The sequence below is a fragment of the Aptenodytes forsteri genome, unplaced genomic scaffold (genome assembly GCF_000699145.1).
Source record: "Aptenodytes forsteri isolate BGI_AS27 unplaced genomic scaffold, ASM69914v1 Scaffold83, whole genome shotgun sequence".
Lineage (NCBI taxonomy): Eukaryota > Metazoa > Chordata > Aves > Sphenisciformes > Spheniscidae > Aptenodytes > Aptenodytes forsteri.
The window spans coordinates 593,063-616,077 of NW_008795371.1; the positions used below are offsets into that span (position 1 = coordinate 593,063).

General features: G+C 36.4%; 1 protein-coding gene across 1 annotated transcript in view; it reads right to left on the bottom strand.

Moving 5' to 3' along the window:
• Window positions 1-21,951, bottom strand: part of FAM189A1 (family with sequence similarity 189 member A1) — a 60,741-nt gene extending 38,790 nt beyond the window's left edge. The window contains exons 1-3 of the mRNA XM_019472360.1: window positions 21,948-21,951; window positions 20,974-21,056; window positions 9,232-9,363 (exon numbers count right to left, since the gene is read on the bottom strand). Of these exons, the coding sequence (XP_019327905.1) occupies window positions 9,232-9,363; window positions 20,974-21,056; window positions 21,948-21,951 (219 nt within the window). The remainder of the gene's footprint in view (window positions 1-9,231; window positions 9,364-20,973; window positions 21,057-21,947) is intronic.
• Window positions 21,952-23,015: the final 1,064 nt, after the last annotated feature.

Sequence of the window (23,015 nt, forward strand, 5' to 3'; positions counted from 1 at the left end):
ACCACCTTTAGGCATACTCAACCCTTGAAACTCTGTTCCCACGTCTTTACCTCTTTCCCATATCCCTCTCCATCACCAGTTTGCAACTGACTGCTGAGGTAAGTAGATGGCAGGGATTTTTTGTGATTGGTGAGTAACTGAAGGCAAGGGAAGAGACGCTGGTGAAAGTGACTGTCTCTCAAATTTTATCAAAAAGAAGATTACCAGCAGGTAATATTTAAGATAAATTACAAAAAATGAAAAAAAAAAAAAATTGCACTCAGCACTGCTACATGTCATCCATTTCTTTTTTTGTTGCAGAGTCTTAGGAAGACACAACCTACATTTTCAAGTGCACTACTCTTCTGAAAAGTGACTATATAAAAATATACGTTCTCTAAATCTGAGACTATGCCCAAAAGCCTATGGAACACATTAAAATAGGAGCTGTATTATGAAACCTGAGGGGTTTTTTTTAAATCTGAATGTTTATTTGAAATATTTTTTTATATTTTGCATTCCAAAAATATAATTTTAGGATATAATTCAGTGAGAACATCATATGAAAAAAAACCATACAGTAATATACTGAAAAAGCAGTTCGTCCTAAAATCTCATTTTCTTTGTTTTCCATCAAACTGCTGGGTGATGAGACAGTCAGATGGTATTAAACTGGAATAAGGAAAAAAATTGGTGATTGATTTATCACTTCAATAACTCAACTGTAGAAACAATAATTTAACAAAGCAATTTAGAACAGGTGTTAGCACATGCAATTACCTGACAGAAGCAAAGAAAATCTCTGGAATGAGATAGAATCTAAACCAAACAATGACAATGGTGTGAACCCCCCCATTAGTGATGGAAGAGGTGGCAGAACCAGGTCCTTTATAACCAAAGAACGCTCACTGCAAGTGTATTCACCCTTCTGAAATTTTGCCCTTCAAAACACAATTTGTACCTCCTATCACAGCAAATATAAAGCAAAACTGGAATACTACCAATTTGCTCTAATGGTGAGCCATATCCATAGAGTCCCTTCATCTTAGAAAACAAAGTTATAACTGAATTTCTCTCTACTATCGGTTGCCTTCCAGAACCAGCTGTGGAAAAGCCATATTAGTCAACCACAGCTGCAATCCAGTAATAATACATGCATTCAACATTAACAGCAAAAACTCCACATAATTTTAGGTCTGGAAGGGAAGTACTACATGACTGACAGCAGCCTGCATACGAAACCAGACAATGAGGTGAATTCCTGAAGAACTTTGCTTCCATATATACAATATCTCCAAACGCGTAGCTATGAAAAAGCAGTAAGAAACATTAACCTTTGGAATGAGCGTGTTTTGTCTTGTTCATGCACACTTTATTCATCAAATGCATAAAGCACCAAGTCAAAACCCAGAAAGTTTCTCTGAAACTTCCTTTCGATATGTAACCACCTACCACAAACTACTGTTTTGTAAGGGCTTGAAACGAAGCCAAGTTATGATGATCACACCAAAGGACTTTAGCATAAGCCCAACAGAATTATATGCTTTAGCATAATTGCCATCTGGGAGAAAATACCAATGGCCTTGCTTAATCTGTCTCCTTTTACCAAACTATTGCAGAAGCTCCCTAATTCCTTTTACATACCCAGTAAATACAGATTAAAAATCAAGTAAGCAAAAATAAAACAAGAACTCTGGACATCTTCACTACTCAACTCAAATGCAGACTTTGGTAAATATTTAATCACTCCCTTGCCTCTTCATATCATAGCAATAAAGTGTACTGTCAATTAAGTTACATGCATGAACATCAAACCAGGGAATTTAACATTCAATACAGACACATACCACACAGATGAAGCAGTATTATGTCCAAATGTTTACTCTTTCTGTCAAATATTATATAGAAAATCATCCAGCTGTGCTGCTTACACAGAATTGAGAAACTGCATTTAAACCTATTTTGCTCTAGAAGGAAACAGATCAATGCTTCTTGTCCCCACTTACTTCTGTCTCCACATTTATTTACAACATTTAAAATATTTATTATTTTTTGTGAAATGTGTTACTTATGTTCGTATTACCAAAAAAATAAGTTACACAGCACAAATCCAGTACTCCTTAAGAGTTCTAACCTGTGCAACAATATTGAACTGGCAACTCTCTTTACAACACACTCTTATTTTCCTGGCTCAATATATTGTTTTCCTGTGGGAATAAAAGGTTCATAGTCTTTGAGGCTCTTAAATCCTTTGCACTTTTGAGCTCAGTCAACATACAATAAAAGGAGTAAAATAAGCTTGCTGATGTGTAAGAAGAACACTCTGTAATCAATAGCCCTGAACACATGGATCTAAACATCCACACTGATCAAGGGCTAAAAACAGCTTCACTTCTGCAATTCTGTGAAGATGATTTCTTTTCTTGTTGATTGACTTCAATTACGGTGCTTCATTTCTTATACTACTATAACCTGAAAAGAGATAATGAGCAGCAAAGCTTTTTCACCCATGAAATTAGTGTCTGTGTACCTCTTTTACTTGTGAATTCAAGGACAACAACCCTTTTAACTCAAATTATAACTTCAGTTGCTCTAACTGGATATGTCTGAAAAACACTAGAAAAAATAGCTGCTCTAATACTAGGAAGACCGTCTTTGCTTACAAAAAAATCAGTTCTGAACCATACAGGTTACAAATGCACATTGAGCTGTACATGGAGAATTGGCTAATGCTTCATAAAATAGATTTAAGGTATGAAAGTACAATATAGTACACTATTTTATATGGGTCTAAAATATTTGCTATATTTTTAAGGAAGCAGCTCACAGCTGCTACTCGAAAAATAAACTCAAAAAGGTCTTCTCTGATGGATGCGAGTTTGTGTATCTCTCATCAACTCAGGTGTCTACATTAAATTTAGTACTGGCAATATGTTAGTTAGAGAGTCCTGAAAGACTATGGTTCCACAAAATAACCGGACAAGTATGTAATAAACAGATTCCAGTCATTCAAAGAGGCAGCTTTTCAGCCACGAGAGAAGTTAACAACCGTATTCACTCATTGCCTAAGCTAGGAACAAAAACATTCACGAGGAAGGAAAAGTTTGAGCAGACTATGTCTGTTATACAACTGTTACTTAGAACTTTGGAATACTTGTAGCTCAACTATTCAGACTACAAAGCCCACACTGAACCACTCTATTTTTGATGGTATTTAGTATGGTAAATACACTCTGAGCATAGAGAATATTTTCAGTTACCTGTTAGGGAACATGAAACAACTCCAGCATTTAAAAATCTGATAGGAAGTTACTTATTCTACACTGAGCTTTATCCAATTTTAAGCAGATTATGAGGTCTTTAGGTAAGTCATCCAGCAAAATTAAATCTTTTGCATTTGGTTATATAGCAAATCTGAGGAAAGTCTGTTCTCATAACTCCAAAGAACACGCCAGGAGTCATCCTCCTCTGTTTCGCAAGTGAAAGCATGTTCTTCTGAATGGAAAAAAAAATTAAACATATGGGTAGGTTTGGTCACCAGGAAACTCAGTAACAATAAATTTGGATTCAAAGGAGAGGAAAGGAAAGATTCACGCAGAAGACTGCAAGAAGCCCGTTACCTAAATCTCTAATAATGATGCCTGACTTACAAACTAATTGATGGAATCAGTAACCTGAAAAAGACATTTACTATTTATACTGTACTTTAATTTTAGCAGCTCCAAACCAAATATTTATGCTGAAAATAGAGGGGGGAATCAGCTTTTCCTCTAGCCTGTATAGACACAAAACCATTCTACAGAAGCAGTTTAAATAAAGTAGCAAGCAATTACTTAAATAGCAAATTAATAAATTAGCATACCTGACTGCAGGTTTTCTGGGCTGTGTAAACTGTTAAAAGTAATTTAAAAATACCCTACCGGATCATTACTAAACCACCGCAGCATAACATTCTCCTCTTATGTGCCAATATCAGACAGTAATAATACATTACAAAATAATTCAACCTTCTAAATACCTAACTTCATCCTCCCAAGAAGATAAGTTTTGTTGCATGGATGTCTTTAGTAAGTTCAGGATGTTCTGAGCTTAGAAAGAAGGAATAATTTCCACAGATGAAAGCTGTCAGGAAAATTCAGTCCTCGTACTTTAACATTACAAGAAAAACTCAGTTCCTCAAAATTTCATCTACAAACCAACACATTCAGTGCAGACTACTATGTCAGCATTTTATGCTCACTCAGAAGTAATGCTGTTAAAAAAGGCATCTCATTCATACTGGTCTCATCTTGGAAAAGACTTAGGTTGTTGCCTGAAGTATAATCACCAATGTAATCTGGAGATGATACCATTTTATAACTAGGTCTGTGTGTGTTTGTTTACATACATATGTGTGTGTATGTATAAAAAAGATTTACCCTCCTGCATTTTTTCTGGTTTTACCTGAATAAAAGCCAACTTGCACAGCAATATCAGACGTCTGAGAGAGAGTCAAGAAAGTAATACACTGCTGATAACACCTTGGCTAAATTGACTGGCTGTTTTATGTAATACACTGTTTTTAAATCTTCATCAATTTGTGGCCCTCTAAGAACTTTTCCAGTGGAGCTTCAGCGCTTTAATTAATTCAAGCCTACTCATAACAGGCTTGTGCTCCTGTCCTGTTTCACAGTTCCCTTAGTAGTCTACAAACCCTGGCATCTTTGGCCATAAACTTCTACTTTATGCATTAGAATCGCTCCTCTCTTGTTTAGACAGAACGTAAGAGCAAAATGAGCTCAACTGAAGACCTTCTCAGAAAGTGAAAAAATATTCAATTGCTTCCAAGCACAAGATAAAGTAAAGTTACAAAGCGTTATTTGCACAAAAAAACCTGTTGATTCTGGCAATTTATCTCAAGTGATTGTTTTTCAGATATTTAAATAATGAGCTTTTTATGTTTTACCCAAAAGATTTCATATGTTGGACCTTTTAAGATTTTAAAATACCAAGTTCTGTAAGATACAATTAATTGTAAGGTAAGGCAATCTATATATCAATAAAATAAAATATTTTGCCATAGCTTCATCCTTCAGCTCATATTTTTCTTTTAGGAATTTTACTGTAAGTAAAAAAGTTATCTCTTTACTGTAAGAATGTTATCATTTCCTCTTCAATTAAGTTCATAAAATAAAAGTAAGTCTGTATAAAATTTAAGTAGCAGTGGACAAATGATTTCTAATATTTCATCCCATAAAAATTATTTTCTCGAAAATCATTAAATATTAAAAGGAATGTCCTGAGGCAAATTTCCTCGTATAACAGTATCCTCTCCTACATTTGTAAAACCTTCATATATCTTTGATTATAAACACAGAATCTCCTTAAACCAGAGTTTGCCTGAATCCATTATCATTCACATTCGTGAAACTGGACCTAACAGTCAATTGGCAAGAGTGAATAGTGAGCTACACACATTAGCCTTGCAAACATGTTTCTTCGAAGTATTCATCTTGATTTACTGATATTGTTTGTATGGGATATGAAGTTCAGCATATAAAGTGGCTAACACCAAGCCTAGTTTCACACCAGCTGGATTCAATCTAAGAGTGAACTTCGCTGTTGAAAGAGATGACTCAGAAAGAACAGGCAAGCAGGTGCTCCTTTTGGCATCTTGGCTATAGCACTTCACTGCACTCTACCTAGCAGGTGAAGACTTGGTATTTCAGTAATCCCAAAGGTGGATCTGTGTGACAGAAGAAAGCGTAGATCTCAGTGTCAGATTGTTTTCACTAAAAGCCCAGTGCAGATGCTGTGGGGTTTTGGACCAGATCAGTTCATGAAACAGATTCATTCTGTGATGACACGACTGCTAAATCCAAACCAACAAACTCAGTGGCAGTAAACAGCCAGATACAGAACTGCCCTTTCTGGTGGCAGCTCTGTGGAAAAGCAGATTAAGTAGACGCTAGTGAAACTGCACCCTAAGTCCATCACATCTGTGGTCATCATCTCGCTTCTGTACACCTGATTCTTAACAAACCTTTCTAACTCTTTTTACTAATTCTGTAAATAGATAGGATTTGCTTTTACCTTAATTTGGCTTGAATTAAGTCAAGTAACTTCCAAAGATAGGACAAAGTTGTTCCAGAAGCGCAGTTATTGTTAAAATCAAGATACTGAGACACTGACCATTTTTTAGCAGCACAGAATATTGACCCTGAGTATCCAGAGGAAAGCAAGGAACCTTATTTTCAGGGGCAGTTTAGGAGCTATTAATGCAGGAAACTATGTAGAAAATGCATCTTCTGGTGAAAAACAGTAACCACAAAATCTCTCCTTTGTAAAACAAGGCAGCTGGATCAGACCTGGGTGCCTGCAGATCTTAATGGTAGTTTGTCATATCATGCAACTGTGCTACTTTTACTGGAGATGTGCAGACAAGGCTACAAGCATAATATCTTATAAATAAAACTCTAAACCCACCAATTCACTGTCCTTGAAATTAGTTGAGTCCCCAACCCTTACAACAATGAAATGGCAGAGTATTTTTGTCCATTTTACTGTAACATGTAATTTTGTGCCGAAATTTCACTATTCAAATAATCACAGGAATTAGCACTTAGCTCACAGATCACATATTCAGTCAGCTTTTGCAATCAATACTCATATCTATATATGTACATATGTGTGATCACAGATATTGCAGTGGTAATTCTTGTGTTCCCATTAAAATGTTTGGGTAGTTCATTCAGGGTTTGAAAGGAAGAGGCAGACATTGATTTACAAAGGAGCATAAGGAGATGATTCAAATCAGAGCACAGATAACAAAAACATTAAAATAATTTTGTAGAAGTTTTTTAAAGCAACTGTATAACACCCCCCCCCCCCCCCCAGCCAGCCCGCCCCCCCCCCCCCCCGTCAATATGCAAGGCACGATCCCAGCACAATTTAGCATACACAAGACCGGTAGCCACTGTTATTTTTTCTTGTTCTGTTTGACTGACTGGGAACAAGATCAGACAGGCAATATATGCACAATTGTTCTGTTCACAATGCAGCTCCCATAGCCGCTACCATCAAAAAAGCACAGATGACTTTGTGGAAACGTGAGATTTTACCCACCCTTAATAAAGAGAAGGAGCGTGAAGCCTACATAATGTTTTACATAAAGGTGTATAATCTTAACTCTGGTACTCTACACTTTCTCTCCCTCTGGCTCCCCAAACAATGAGCACAATTGAGCTTTTGGTACTAAAACATCTGTTCTCTTAAAAATCACATTGTAGTTGGTAATTGCAAATAAAGAAGATGAGCCTTATCACTGTCAGTTGTTTACCGAATGAGCTGTAATCTTTTTTTCTTATGGGCTTAGTAGGATGCTGTTCTTAAATTTACAGCCAGGAATACAGAGCTCTCAAAGCCAAATAGAAAGCAAATGTAGAATTAAAACTGAAAAAGATTTAAGAAACTTTCTGAAAAAGTTATTTTCCTAACTACCTTCTCTTAAATGAAAAATTCTGAACATACTTAATTAAAGCTGCACTCAGACTATACTCATAGGAACTCCTGAGTTTACATCAGTCCTCTGCTAGTGCAAGCAGATATGTCATCAATTCCTTTTATAAATGACAGAGTTATATTTTAGAAGAAATTATATTTTGTGCTTCTATTCTTATTGCTGTATTGGTTACAAACCTTACCCTGATTTCCAGCATATGTCGCTTCCACTCACTTCATATGCTGACAATGTCCTCAAAGATAAACAGTTCTTTTCTCTCTCATTAAAGTTTACTCTACTGACATATTTACAGCAAGCAACCATATGCTCCCTCAATCTTTATTTTTACAGGATCAGCAAGTCAGCTTTTTTTGTACGACAGGTCCATGTTTTTGCACCTGTCATACTTTGAAGAATGTCTTTCTGAGAAGTTATTTTCCTGCATTACCTTCTTGTAACACATTTCACTGAAATTGCACCACTGATTACAGTCCTGAATATAGCATTCTGAGTTGCAGTTAATTATTATTTTTTGACCAGCAATGTCAAGTTATGCTTCTTTTCCACTTACTAAATTCCTGCTACCCAGTAGGTTTTTGCTCCCATCGTCTCCTTTATGATCCTCATTAAAACCTGAGACAGAGCTCTTACTTAATTTTGAGGCCATATCAAATTGTTTTAATTTCTACCTGATCCTTATCACTTAGTAGTTGTTTTTCTTTTTTTCTTTTTCTTAACAAAGCTAAAGAACATTTAGATATTTATTATATACCTTTTGCAGGATTTCTACCTGTTCCAAACTTTAATATATAGCTTCAAATATCAACATAACTTAGCATTTTCAGGCCTCACACTATAGTCTAAATCCCTAAGATCCTTATCACATTGAATTTCACTACTTTACTCCATTATATTCTATTAACTTTATTAAAATACATACTTTGAAATTGAGAGCCACAGATGCAGAGTTAGTTCTGTTGATCATTAAATGAAACCTAAAATGAATCAATATCTGTCTCTCAGACTAGGGTTCTTTTCTCTGACCAATTCTTTCATGAATTCCTTACTGTTTTCCAAACCAATGTAACACCATGTCTTGCTAGTTTGGTGACAATGAAGTGATGCAATGATGTGGGCAATTGCACCGGAATATAACTCACTCAAACAATATTCTTAATATTTGCTCTCAATTTTTTCTCTGGGTAGTTGTAACACAAATTGCTACAGGATTTAAACTTCTTATAATATTGCAGAACAGTCTATAAGCATGTTTCCAGCATTATCCCAGAAGAACACTTACTATTCTCTCCCAAAGTAACTTCCATCTGAAATACTAATACTTTGTGTTAGCAGTACATCATGAAATACTTCATCACTCTGCTAATACTTTGTATTTCTTTGCAGTCTACCATAACATTACTAAACAACGCCAACCACCACCTGTGATTCTAGCTTTCTTGAACAGTAACATGAAAGATACTTGTTCTTATACCCTCCAGCATCAGTCATAACCAATTGTAACTTCTGTTTCTTAAATAACGTCTAACAAAATAGTTACCTATACAAATACAGATATCGAGTGTGTAACATAAAACCATTTTCATGCATAGAAGCACTAAATTGTGTTGGATGAAGATAATTTTTCTTTTTGCATGTAAGAGTGTACGAACACAGAGAACACCAGCTGCTACTCCTTTCATCACACACTTCTGTCTTGCTAAGTACTCACTACTTAAAACTGAAATAAACTGTTAGTTCTTCTCCTAACGCACCTTTAGGGTCAGCCTCACAACATTACACTCCTGCAGAGGGTTCAGTTTCAGCGTTTCTCCCAGGTTACTGCAGCCTGATGTTTGATGCTGCATTTCACAGCAAACACAGACGCCATCGCTGTCGAATTTAATCTGTGGAGGAAAAAAAAAAGTTAGAGAAAGTATAAATCAACAGAAATACACTTCCCAAAAATTATATTTACACTTATTGTGACAGTAATGACTACGAAATGCAAAATTAAAGTCTCTATGCAGAATCCCCTGAAGCAGAATGCCTTCCATTGGCTAACATAAGCTATAAAACCAGGTAAAATACAGAAAGAGGATACAATACCAAAGAAGAGTGTTAACTTTTATGCCTCTTTTTGAAAAAAATTTGCTTTACAGGGCAGATGAAACCAGAGTAACTCAAGTGAATAAACATCAAATCATACCCAACAGGATAAAGACAAAAAATAATAGAAAAAAGTCAGAAAATACATGAAGCAGTCATGATCACAAATGTAGCATACTTACACAAACATGGAAAAATAATTATAAAAGAAACCATGACATATACTTGAGAAAAGAGAACACAGCATGAAGAAAAAGTGGAGGATGTAAGAGGTACATGTCATCTCGTATGTATTTTTACCTTGGAAAAGGTTTGCTCTCTATTTTCCTATGTTCAGTTTGTCTTTAATACAATAAGCATGCAATGTTTTTATATTTTAAAAGGCATTATGCATTCTATTCTTCAAAGACTTGCATTAAAGCATGCCTTGCATGCAAATAACGAACCCTGACCATTCTTAAAAAGTAAATTAGTTATCTATGAGTGATTCTAAAATAATCCCATTCAGCTCAATGAAAATATTCACTATACTGATTCTGACTTCCTCATTAAAAAAACCAAAAACAAACAAAAAAACCCCAAAAACAAAATCCATAGCAATGTTTATTTTTCTGCTTCCTTCCGACAAAGACTTTTTTAAAGCCAAAACGTAACTCCGTACATGTTTTTACCTAGTCTGTTAATATGAACTGTCATTGCTTTAAATTTTCTCAGTTGCGTATTTCTATGCTTTCTCCATTCCCATTTTTGCAGGTAATTTAAAGGGCTAACAATGGGATACAATACCTTACTCCTCACTCCTCCAGGTCACTAGCTGCAATTCAATCCAGGTTAGTATTGAGAAAAATAATTAGTATCACATGGGAGTTCCTTGAACTATGAGTTTAAAAATACCAGATCCCAGGTTTCTATACTCCAATAACCAGTAGTAAGAATGACACTCATGAGAAACTTCCATGGCTTTTTATGTAAAGAATAAAAGATTCAATGTACCATTCAGGCATACTCAATCAGTCCTGTATTCCTCCAAGTAAAGACAGAAGCAGAGTGTCTGGGTGGTGAGAGATCCAAATCACCACGTTACTTACTCTTTTACCAAAAAAAAAAAAGCCACACAAAAAAAAACCCAACCAAAAATCCTACCACATTTTCCAGACACAAATCTGCAAAAAATTTCCTAATGCAAATATGCATTTACTATTTTTAATTCAAATTCTCCCTAGAATGTTGCCAATTTCTTGAACAAAGATAGATAGCAGCATTCTGGGCTGCATCAAAAGCAGCGTGGCCAGCAGGTCGAGGGAGGTGATTCTGCCCCTCTACTCTGCCCTGGTGAGACCCCACCTGGAGTCCTGCGTCCAGCTCTGGAGCCCTCAGCACAAGAAAGACACGGACCTGTTGGAGCGGGTCTAGAGGAGGGCCACAAAAATGATCAGGGGGATGGAACAGCTCTCCTGTGAAGAAAGGCTGAGAGAGTTGGGGTTGTTCAGCCTGGAGAAGAGAAGGCTTCAGGGAGACCTTATTGCAGCCTAGCAGTACTTAAAGGGGGCTTATAAAAAAGATGGCAGCAGACTTTTTAGCAGGGCCTGTTGCGACAGGACAAGGGGGAATGGCTTTAAACTAAAGGGGGGTAGATTCAGACTAGATATAAGGAAGACATTTTTGACGCTGAGGGTGGTGAAACACTGGCCCAGGTTGCCCAGAGAGGTGGTGGATGCCCCATCCCTGGAAACATTCCAGGTCAGGTTGGACGGGGCTCTGAGCAACCTGATCTAGTTGAAGATGTCCCTGCCCACGGCAGGGGGGTTGGCCTAGATGACCTTTAGAGGTCCCTTCCAACCCAAACTATTCTGTGATTCTATGATTCCTTGTAGAATTACCTCACACAGCCTTATACGTAGAATCATTTCAATAGAATATTTTTGCTTAAGACCTTGAGGAATGTTTAAATTGTTCATATAATCTTAATAGCTGCATATTTAAGTATATGTATTTTTTTTAGTGTCACCCCTATCAGGCTTATCTAGTGCTCTCTGCTTACATGTTGGTGACCAGAGCAGCAGTAGGAGGAGCAGAAATAAGAGTCCTTTAAAAAAACATAATAAACTTTACCAGACGAGATGCAGATGAATGAATGCTTGCCATATACAGTGATGAAGGCATGCTGTGCTGGTTTTGGCTGGGGTAGAGTTAATTTTCTTCACAGTAGCTAGTATGGGGCTATGTTTTGGATTTGTGCTGTGTGAAACACTGTTGATAATACAGGGATGTTTTCGTTACTGCTGAGCAGTGCTGACACAGAGTCAAGGCCTTTTCTGCTTCTCACCCCACCCCACCAGCGAGCAGGCTGGGGGTGCACAAGAAGGTGGGAGGGGACACGGCCGGGACAGCTGACCCCAACTGCCCAAAGGGAGATTCCACACCATACAACATCATGCTCAGCATATAAAGCTGGGGGAAGAAGGAGGAAGGGGGGGACGTTCAGAGTGATGGTGTTTGTCTTCCCCAGTAACCGTTACGCGTGATGGAGCCCTGCTTTCCTGGAGATGGCTGAACACCTGCCTGCCGATGGGAAGTGGTGAATGAATTCCTTGTTTTGCTTTGCTTGTGTGCGCAGCTTTTGCTTTACCTATTAAACTGTCTCTATCTCACCCCCTGAGTCTTCTCACTTTTACTTTTCCGATTCCCTCCCCCATTCCACCAGGGGGGAGTGGGCAAGGGGCTGTGGGGTGCTTAGTTGCTGGCTGGGGTCAAACCACGACACATGCTCAGGGCAGAATGCTATCTCAGTGGGTTTCAATTCCTGAGACTCCAGATTGCCCTCTAGCCAGTATAATTTGTAAAAAGGCTTTAAAAAAAAATATGGGTATGTAAATTATACCATTTCCTATATACTCAAAGGCAGCACTGGAAATAATCATCTATGGCAACTCACAGAGACTGGTCATACCCTAAGTCATAGACACTGTAAAAGAAATAAAGAAAAAAAAAAAATAGTTTGAGCGAGCACCTTTATAATAGTTGTGTTATTTCTAATTAGCATACAATTTAATTCACAAAGTTGCTTTAACAATTTCAGACAGTGGACTTTTTTCAATTCCTGTAATCTTTTAATACCTTCTTTTAAAAAGTGAAACATCTGAACAAAACCCAACTACATGGTTTATGACCAGATAACCTCAGCTCTTCAAATCAATGGAAAATACAAAGCACTAAATGCCACTGGGGAGGTCTTGCTCCTGAATCTCTCTGGAAATGGTGTCAACTGTTAGATAAATGCTACAGAGGAAGTTCAAAACTTACACTTTGAATTTAGAGCTGTGTCAAATTCAGTGGCCAGAATGCTACAGCACACCTGCTCTACCAGCACCAGGCATAGAGCAAATCAATATAGTCTTCAGCCACTAAAAACTTTTTATAATGAGGAAAATGGACTTCAGACAAAGCTAGCTACTGCAGGATCATTTGCTCTCTGATTCATGTTCAATGAATTCTGCCCCTGTTCAATGAAAGATAGTCACTGACTCATGATGGGATGTATTGACATTTCTAATACGAAATAGAGGTCCCAAGTCTACTTTTATCTCATGTAATGAACAGTTGTCACAGAAATAAGGCTAAAAAGAGAAATACTTTCTTGGTCAAGATTCCCCATCTATGAGAGATTCTCAACTCATTCTGAAAGATGTTCCATAACTTTGTACTGCCCAGTAACTCTCCCTTTAACTCAATTCTTGAAAATAGTTAAAAGAGAATTGTTTACATGAAAGTTCCTGCAAAACATAGAGACATCTTAAAAATCATAGCATATTCAAAAACACCTAAGATTTGCAACCGGACTGCAAAACAAAACTCTATTTTAATCTTAGACATACATTTTTGGAGAGCTTTTAACAATTTCCCCCATTGTGCACCTTTTCCTTCAAATGTTTGTGAAGTGACATCTTTGCTAACTTTTGTTTTTGTAATGGGGAGCAGTACAAAAGGCTGAGCATGTCATTGCGTTCATGCTTTCAACAATACCGCACCTGAAAGCAGTTTTGAGCCCTCATGCTCCAGAATGCTCATCCCTGCCCTAGTGCTGTCTCACACTTGTGCAGGCAGGATCAAGAATTCTTACAGCTATCCTGTGACCTAAACGTTGTCAACACTAACTTTTCTTATTTTGTGTGGGAGTGGCTTATTTTTAGTCCAGATCAGACCTCAAATGTCATTCATTGTGTGGCTTCATAAATACAGACAGTGGCACAAACAATAGAGCTACATTGGTACAGGGAGAAGGAGTTGGGATTACTCCTTCCAGCTGCAGAGCTGGTGTTTGCCAGCCTCAGACACGATTATGTCAGCAGTGCCTCCAAAACTGTTTTCTCCTCTCTCTGCTGTGTTTAAATCTCTTTTTGGTTGGCAGAGCTCAAGAATAAAGCATCATTCACTTCATCCCCTGCACGTACTCCCCACCATCAGTTTTCCTGTATATATTTGCATTCCGCTTTGTGATTCTTACTCATGCTAGTAAGCATAGTCAGTAATCACAGTATAGTTTGTGTACTTTCATATTTATGACAGTTGCACAGTACACCCTCATCCAAACCATATTTAAGATTTCAAACATCAGCCTGAGCTGCCTACATGCATAAATTGTCTTTTAAGTTTATTTTGTTTTGCCAAAAAGCAGTACTGTTACTTCAAAAGTGATAAAACCCATTAAAATCTGACTTTTATGTAGCAGAGGATCAAAAAAGTAAAGGATCCTCCAACAACAAAGAACACAGAGAACTTCAGACTTATTAAAAATACATATATATGTACACACACACACAAAGCCCCCTATGTTACAATAAAGTAACAAAAATGTGTGCAGACCAGATTGTTTTCATCTGTATCAATTAATTAAATGCTGTCTAGTTATTAAAGATGTGTTAACAAAGAAGAAATTACTGCTGAGTGCACAGACATTCTCACCAAAAAAGGTAAGTTAGGGATGAAGTAACAGTATTACTTTGCATTCTACCCTTTCCCTATTACAAATTTAAAACTTCCAGTAAAAGTAGTAATAGATTTTACTTTGTCTTCTAAATCAACCTTCAGGGTTTTTTATAGGGAACATAAAAACAGCAGAACAAAATTTCAAAACGAAATATAAAGTTCAAAAGTTGAAAACAAGGCAGTGAAGTGCAAGAAAGCCTCACTGATATGTTTATGGGAAGGAACTTGAGTCAATTATAGCAGCTTACGCGAAGAGAAAGAGCAGGAGGATCTAGTAAGGAATAAAGTTGAGTGGTAGGGAAATCTCAAGAGAAAAAACTGACAAGTGAATAAGAACAAAAAAGTACATTTATTTTCCTGGAATTTTAAAAATTGTTTTTCAATATGCACAGAATTGAACGTAGCTACAGCACAAAATAGAATACAAAGAAACCTCAGTTCTGGAACTGGGCTATGCCATTCATCTCTATGTGAACCTGCACTCGGCTTTGCTTTTCCTTGCTTTGCCTATTCCAGCTAAACATAATTCAGGGGGAAAAAGGAGTCTTCCTTTATATGTTACTGTAACCACAGGACAATTTCAGCTGTAAAACTGAAAAATAAGTTATAAGCAATCTTTCTATCCGGAGACAGACACTATCATTATTTTTCTGAATAATAAGCAGCTGTAAATTTGATTAAAACTAGAGCATTTATTTTTAAATGAATAAGTGGCTTACAATAAGACAGGTACACCCATTAAAAGACAAATAAAGACTAAGAAATAAAACATCACTAACAAAATTCTATCTTGTGCAGTAATAGAATATAAATTAAAATGTACAAATTGCTCTACCCACGTATATTAAGCACAATTTTTAGAGATTTTTTTTTTGAAAAATAAATTTGTAAGACAAATATTGTTTCTCATACACACATTAATGAACAGCTTGAGTGTGTAACTGCTCTGTACGCATCCTACTCTCACTAACTTAAAGCAGTATCTTGAGGTTTTGGCTGCAGGATCTACAGCTAATCATGGGGAAAAAAATTCCAATTAAATTTTTGTAACAAGCCATTAAAGCTACTGGTATTTTTTTTGTTCCTCAATGTTGTATGTTGCTAAGCTGCAGGATAAAGAGCACAAATACTAAATTCACAAATTACACATTCAAAATGCTAACATATGGTGAGCACATTTTTCAAATTCACACAAAAATATATATTATGGAATCTACAATAAATCCCCAGTGTTCAAAGCAAAATAAGACCCTGTGTCTCATTCTTTTTCTTCAAACTACTCCTCTACATGTGAAACACTTCTGAATTTAAACTCCACAGTACAGTAGATACTATTACCATTTTTAAAGGCATACATTCAGCATGAATGAGTTTGACAGAAATACTACGAGTAAAATGTAATTTATTTTGAATTTAACTTTTGTACTGTACAATGCTTGGGAATTTACTAGCGTATTTTTGTCTGATACAGTTAAATGGGATGTTAACTACATCTCAAACTGCATGTCTACGAAAGACTCCTAGAGCTGCTTCGCTGTAAATTTGTATTCTAGAAAGTAAATTTGTATCCTAGAAGGCAATCAAAGGATTTAGAGCTCTCTGATAACGTACACCCAGTCACATAGTGCTTGACTGCACTACAACAGACCTACAACACTAACGTGAGCTATCTAAGGAATTAACATGAAATATAAGCTTAGAACAAGTTGTTAAGAAACTGGTATTTTTCCTTTTTGAGTGAAAAATGGTAATAAAATAATTATGTATGTTCAACCTAATACACTATCAAATTCTGAGTCAAATCCTGCACTTAATCATAAAGCAGTGTTGTTCACTACAGTGCGTCTCTCCCAGTGGGCAGCGTCCAAGAACAGAAATCTAGAATTTCATCCGTATGAGCACTTCAACATGGCGATATAATGTATTCACTTGCAAGTCCCCAACCTGACTGAAATGTGATTTTGAGTAAGGAAAATCTAAAAAGTAAGGTCTGGGCAGAAGAAACTGTATGTTTTTTAAAACAATTATGATATGATAAACAGTCACAATGAAATTAAATTGCCCTCTTCTAGTACAACACACTGTGGCAAAGCTATTTCGTATTTCATCATGCTCTGAAAATTGAAACTAGCAGTTTGAACATTTGTTTTATCTTCTTTTGCCAGCTCAGCATTTCATTAGTCCAGAGGAAAATTTGCACATTCCATCTGTAGCAGGAATTAAAAGCTCAGGGAAGTACAAATGAAATGTAACTGTTGCCTCTTAATTTATTAGCCAAGTACACTGGGCTTTGGAAAGAATGCAAAACACTATTTGCAAGATTCTTGCTTAAGTGACAATCTTCCATTAACCTGGAGAAACAAGAAAAGGTTTCCTTTGAATTCTGCCACAAGAGAACAAATGGGGAAAGCACCTCCTCAGGAAGTTCCTACATGCCCACCCACCAAACCTCTTAATCCCAAAATGCCTACCCAAGGGCAAAGCCTGCTTCCACCTGTGAATTCTCTGCCAGCCCACTGAAAGCATTTGTTTTATACCATGCCCCTCCCTCACCATTCATTAGAACAAGACTGGAGGAGGCAAGACATAGGAGGGGAAGAAGGGGGGCAAATATACAGCATGCCCAAAGAATGGCAACGAAGCTGGTGAAGGGTCTGGAGAACAAGTCTCATGAGGAGTGGCTGAGGGAACTGGGGTTGTTTAGCCTGGAGAAAAGGAGGCTGAGGGGAGACCTCATCGCTCTCTACAACTACCTGAAAGGAGGTTGTAGCGAGGTGGGTGTCGGTCTCTTCTCCCAAGTAACAAGCGATAGGACGAGAGGAAATGGCCTCAAGTTGCGCCAGGGGAGGTTTAGATTGGACGTGAGGAAAAATTTCTTCACCGAAAGGGCTGTCAAGCATTGGAACAGGCTGCCCAGGAAAGCTTGTTGAGTCACCATCCCTGGAGGTATTTAAAAGACATGTAGATGTGGTGCTTAGGGACATGGTTAGTGGTGACTTCACAGTGCTAGGTTAATGGTTGGATTCAATGATCTTAAAGATCTTTTCCAACCTATATGATTCTATGATCTTATTTATTCTATGATCTTACAGTTAAAAAACCCAAGGCTATTTTAAAGTTCAGAACAAATGTGGTCCCACGAAAATCACTGAATCTAGGATATTTTGAAACAACATCAAATTTCCAAGTGGAAAGCATCCCAAACAACTGAAACAATTTTTTCAAAAAGCCGAAGGAAAAAAAAAAAAGCAATTCTTTCTGAATGAGCTTTTTTTTTTCCTTCTAAATTTCACCTTATCCAAAACAAATTTATTCCTTTTAATTTTCATCAATGATTTGTGAATCCAACTGCAAAGCTCAGTCACTGTTTACTTCTGCAGTAGTAGTTTTCCTATTAGATGTGGTGATTCTGACCAAAATTGAAGAAGAGACATGGGGTTAATAACCAGAAGAGAGGTCACTGAACAGAACATTTGAAAGACTAAAAAGACTTTCTGTTAACTTAGGTCTTTTTCTTGGTAGTGAACATCTAACCACTGTCTGGAGCCAGTGCTTTCTTTGTCTATGAATGTGCTAATTAAGCAGAACTTTGCTTATTTCAACTTTCTGTCCCTGCAATGCCACTTTGTTGATTCTCATTGATGTGATTTTCTTCCTTTTGTCCTACACCTCTATTATAGCTTGTATTAGGACAAATTAAAACGCTTACTTTAATTTGTCTGAGTCTTTCTGCTTGGTGCAAAGGCCTATGAGGAATCCTAAACACAAATACATTATCACAATACATCCCAGAACAGAGATCACATACAGCTAGGTGGTATTATTAAATGATAAATACTGTCAACATTTTTAAACATAGACTCCAACAAGCACATACATAATCACAGTTAACAGTAGTCTGAGTAAGCAACTGAATTGTAGGCGTAGGGATTTTTCAGTAGGCTTTGCTGAGTAGCCCTGTTTGCTAATGGCTGCCTAAAAGGAACTAAAAAAGCAGACATACACACACAGCAAGACCCATGCATGCACTAAGTCGCGACAGCACCAATGGCACTGTTCTTGCTACATGCATTCCTCTCCATCTGGGACAGGATTTGCTGTTTAAATTCTATTCACACAGCTTACTGGACATCTGTCAAAAGTGTGTCAGTAATGACACTGGTTACTACTGAGTCAGAGGTGAAAGACTGCACACACGAGTACAAATGATAGTCAATTAAATGTCAAAACCAGTAAGTAGTTAAGAGTATGTTGGTTCTGAAATAATTTATGTATCAAACAGTACAGAAATTCTAGGGGATTTTGCCAACAAAGCAAACAATGAGCTATTGAGCAAGGAAGAGGTAAATTCATGTTTCCAAAATTCCAGTGTTCCTTCCTTTCTTTTCTTTAGGGCTTTAATACTATCCTACATGAAAGATGTGGCAAGATGGCATTGCATGAGAATATGGAACACCATGTATCAACCAACAGAGCACGACATCTAGACACAAGCCTAAGGTATTCATTACAATGATGCTCCCAGGACAAAAATACTGTGTTTGAAAATTATAGCAGATAGGTCACATAATATATGTTATGTAGTTGCATTATATAGTTAGGAAAGCATTCATTTTGAGAGACTATTTATTGTTTCTTCAATGCACATACGAAGCCATTTTTGTAAGTCTTCATGGGAAGTTCTTATTTAAACACAGTCCTTCAAAGTAACTTCTAAATAGTCCTAATATCAAAGCAAGGATCTCAAAACGAATTAGTAAGACTCACTTCAAAGATCTCCCACAAAAAATACCTATGATGCTTCTTTTTTTCATGAAAATAACCAACAAACCCCACAACAAAAAGCTATTTTCTCATAGCACTCTAAAGTACAGCATACATCTTACAACAGCTCCAGGTTCCACCAGTTGGTTTTTTCCAGCTCTGCAGCACAACTCCAACTTCCCATCAAAATGAGAGCCAGGAACTTTATCAAGAATTTCCCAGATCAAGTATTTTAAAGGGAAAACCCTCCCTTCCTCTCTTTGGGTCACTACTGGTTTTCCACTGAGTCAGCTATCTGGCTCTGTCCATCTGGTTCCATAAAGCCTTTACCCCAATCACACCTGGAAATCACAAACACCGTAGAAAGTTTAGCAGAATACCCAAGCTTTTCCAGACTACCTAACTGATGGAGCTGCAGACACACCCCTCTGAAACAGGATGGGTGATAGGAAAACAGAACACAGGCTTAAAAGCTGACTAAACAAGGTGAAGGCATGCGACACGTCACACCCAAATGGTTTCCTGTTCTGTATTTTTCATGTGCCTTTGAAATATTTGCTGAAACATTTTATATTATTTTAACTTAGTTTTATTAAATATATTGTGTGCAAACAGAAGCCTGAAGAGTTTTACTGGACAAAAACCTTAGAACAAAGGAGCAAAACAATGGCTGAATAGAAGAGGTGCACAAGCATATTGTGGCATCATCTGTTGGCATTAGAGAGAAAAATACCTTTCTCTTTATCATTCAAATCAATGTCTTGGGGTGTGTATGTGCACATATTCCTAATACTTAATGAATCCTATGAGTGCATACTCATACACTTTAAACAGTTTCATTGGTCTACTGACAGCCAGATTATACGAAAAAGAGCACTGATGCATAGCCATAAACATTCTCCAGTCCATTTGTCAATCTTACAATTTAATGTCATTTGTTTCCTGAATTTGGGGGTTGGGGGAGGGAATAATTGTTTTATTATTTACTTTAAATCAGAGATTTCAGACATGAGTTTAGTTCTGTAGACATCTTTGTCAGTTTATGTCAGAAGATATATTAGAGTTCAGTGTATATGTACCTTTTTCCTGAGATAAAAACATAAAGACTTTAGTATACTGTATCTTTTAATAATTTAGAGCATGCCACATCATGATAATTTTTATTATTCTGTATTTTATTTAACATAAGTAACATACATTTGCTTTAGAAATTAAAAAAAAGAACTAATTTAGGTTGGCAAATAAAATATTAACATACACATACCAAAACATTACTATCAGTACATCTGTGAAACACACTGTTAGTATAAGGAGCTATTGGATGAAATCCTGATACTGCTGATATCAAACGGTAATCACTGCGTTGCTTTGATGTGGCCTGTATTCCACCTATGCTGTTTAAGCGTCATCTGTACCATGACACTAAGAAGCAAGTCTTTCTCATGTTACAACTTACTTTTTGAGGTGACAAAACACTGTAAATACATTAGCACTTTAACTCTCAAACTTTTCCCAACATGATTTTTCATGTTGTAATGCCTATAGATGGCTCTACTAAAGACATGTTTTGAAAATTAAAGGAATATGTGTATAAAAACCAAACAAATGAAAAATAAAATCCATTGCCCTTTATAAGAGACTTGTTTTTCATTACTCACCAACTGACATCCTTCCAGGGACTTTACCAGCTGAGCGTTCTGACAAGAGAGAATGGAACCAGCCAAGTTCAGCATTACACACACTGCAGACAGCAGCATGAAAAAAGTTATCTGGGAAAAAACCAAACAGCCTATTATTATTCACTGCAAGAGGCAAACAAGAAAAAAATATCATTTAGACATTCAAGAACTTCCAGCCTGTCATACAATTACATGGATGGTAATATTTTATACATTTTAAAGAAGAAAGTAGAGTATTCTTTCATCTGACAACATCCTGAGTCTCACACTGTAAGAGAAAGCTAAATCAAAACTAGACTTGACTATCATCTGTTTTCCTTCAGCCATTTCAAAATCATCCATTTATTTCCCACTTTTATCACACGCTCTGAAAGTTTAATGGGTTTTATGAATTAGCATTAATAACAAGTAAGATTTGAAAAAGGTATTTTTATAATCAAAAGTAGTCTTAAAGCAATTTAAATCCCTTTTGATGAGGATATGGGTATCTTAAAGAGGAAAAGTATTTGTGAATATCATGTATCATGAGTTTGTACAAGTTGGGGAACAAAAGGTGAATAAAATTCTGGATATATATATAACTACTTGATTTTTAAACAATTGCAATTTAAGCAGCATCCTCCATATGAATTACCCGTTGCGTTAATTACTCCTTTCCCCTCTTTTCAAAATATGTCAAAACAATCATTAACTTGACTGCATCAGCTTAACTATCATTTTATTGCTTTAAACATAAAAAACCTGGCCCAGTGTGGGCAGACAGAAATCTCAGTATGTAGGGAACTCAATAGGTAGGGAAATAGGAAGGCACAAGCAGTAAGAGGCCAAGAATAAACATGTGCTCAATATGTGGCCACCTTAAATATTCAGTGTTCACGTTGCCATATAACACTTATATTCCTATTAAGTTATCCGAAATTAGTAAGAAATTCTGTTGCATCTTTTTTCCGTACGCATGCCCATAGTTTACAATCTTTCCGGTCACTGTTCTCACAAGATGTTATCTTCCATCAATGCATATGGTACAAATATTTTTGGCAACCTTAAATCCAAAATGGCTGGATCTTTTTTAGTGTTTTTCAAATGAAAAACAAGAATGTGAATAATTTCCCTCTTCACCAACCTAAGCCTTCCTTGACAGAAAAATTCCCAATTGATACATCCAAGGGTTAAATTATATCTTCATTGCATATTCTGATAGAAAACAAGATTTCAAGTATTTTTACAATTTAGCACTCCTATATTGTGTGTATGAAAAAGAATCTGCGACAAATCTGTGTCAAAGTCAAAACTTCTAGAATAAAAGACATACTGCTACCATATAATAATGGGCAACTAGGTAATATCTGTGTCTCTGTATATTGTCACATATTCTGAGAAACACTGATACTGTAAGTAGTATAAAATCTGCCCTAATGGATACCTTGCAGATTCAATATTTATATGTCACCTCATTTTATTATTTCTTCATTTCTGTGTATTTAATCATTGTAACCCCAAGAGCTTTATGCTCTTATTTTTGCTAAAAGAGGCAAAAATTAATATACTTGATAGTGATAGTTGTTAAAACATTGAGCTTTCTAACATACTAAACATGATTTTTAACATACTTGTTCTAGCCCTTTAACTGCAAATTCATTTGAACAGTTAATAGAACTTTTACCAAAAATATGAAATTGATTTCTTTTTATTTATTTGTTTTGTTGTTTATTTTTTATGTTGCCAGTACTTCAATTGCTAACCTTGTACTGCAAATTCTCCTGGAGTAAATCCACATTACTGGCTATATCATATTCCTGTTATGAACCATACACATGTTCCTGAAAATTTACATCTTTAAAGAAGTCCTGCTTGCCTTACAGAAAGGAGTAACCAGGTGTGTAAATGGACATCAAAATTTGATTCAAAAAAATTTAAACATCAGACACCTTTTCTCTGACAAGTACAGTTCACATATGAAACTTCAGCCATTTCAAAAACCACCAAAGTAACAGAAGGCAAACATCCTCTAACTTCATGTT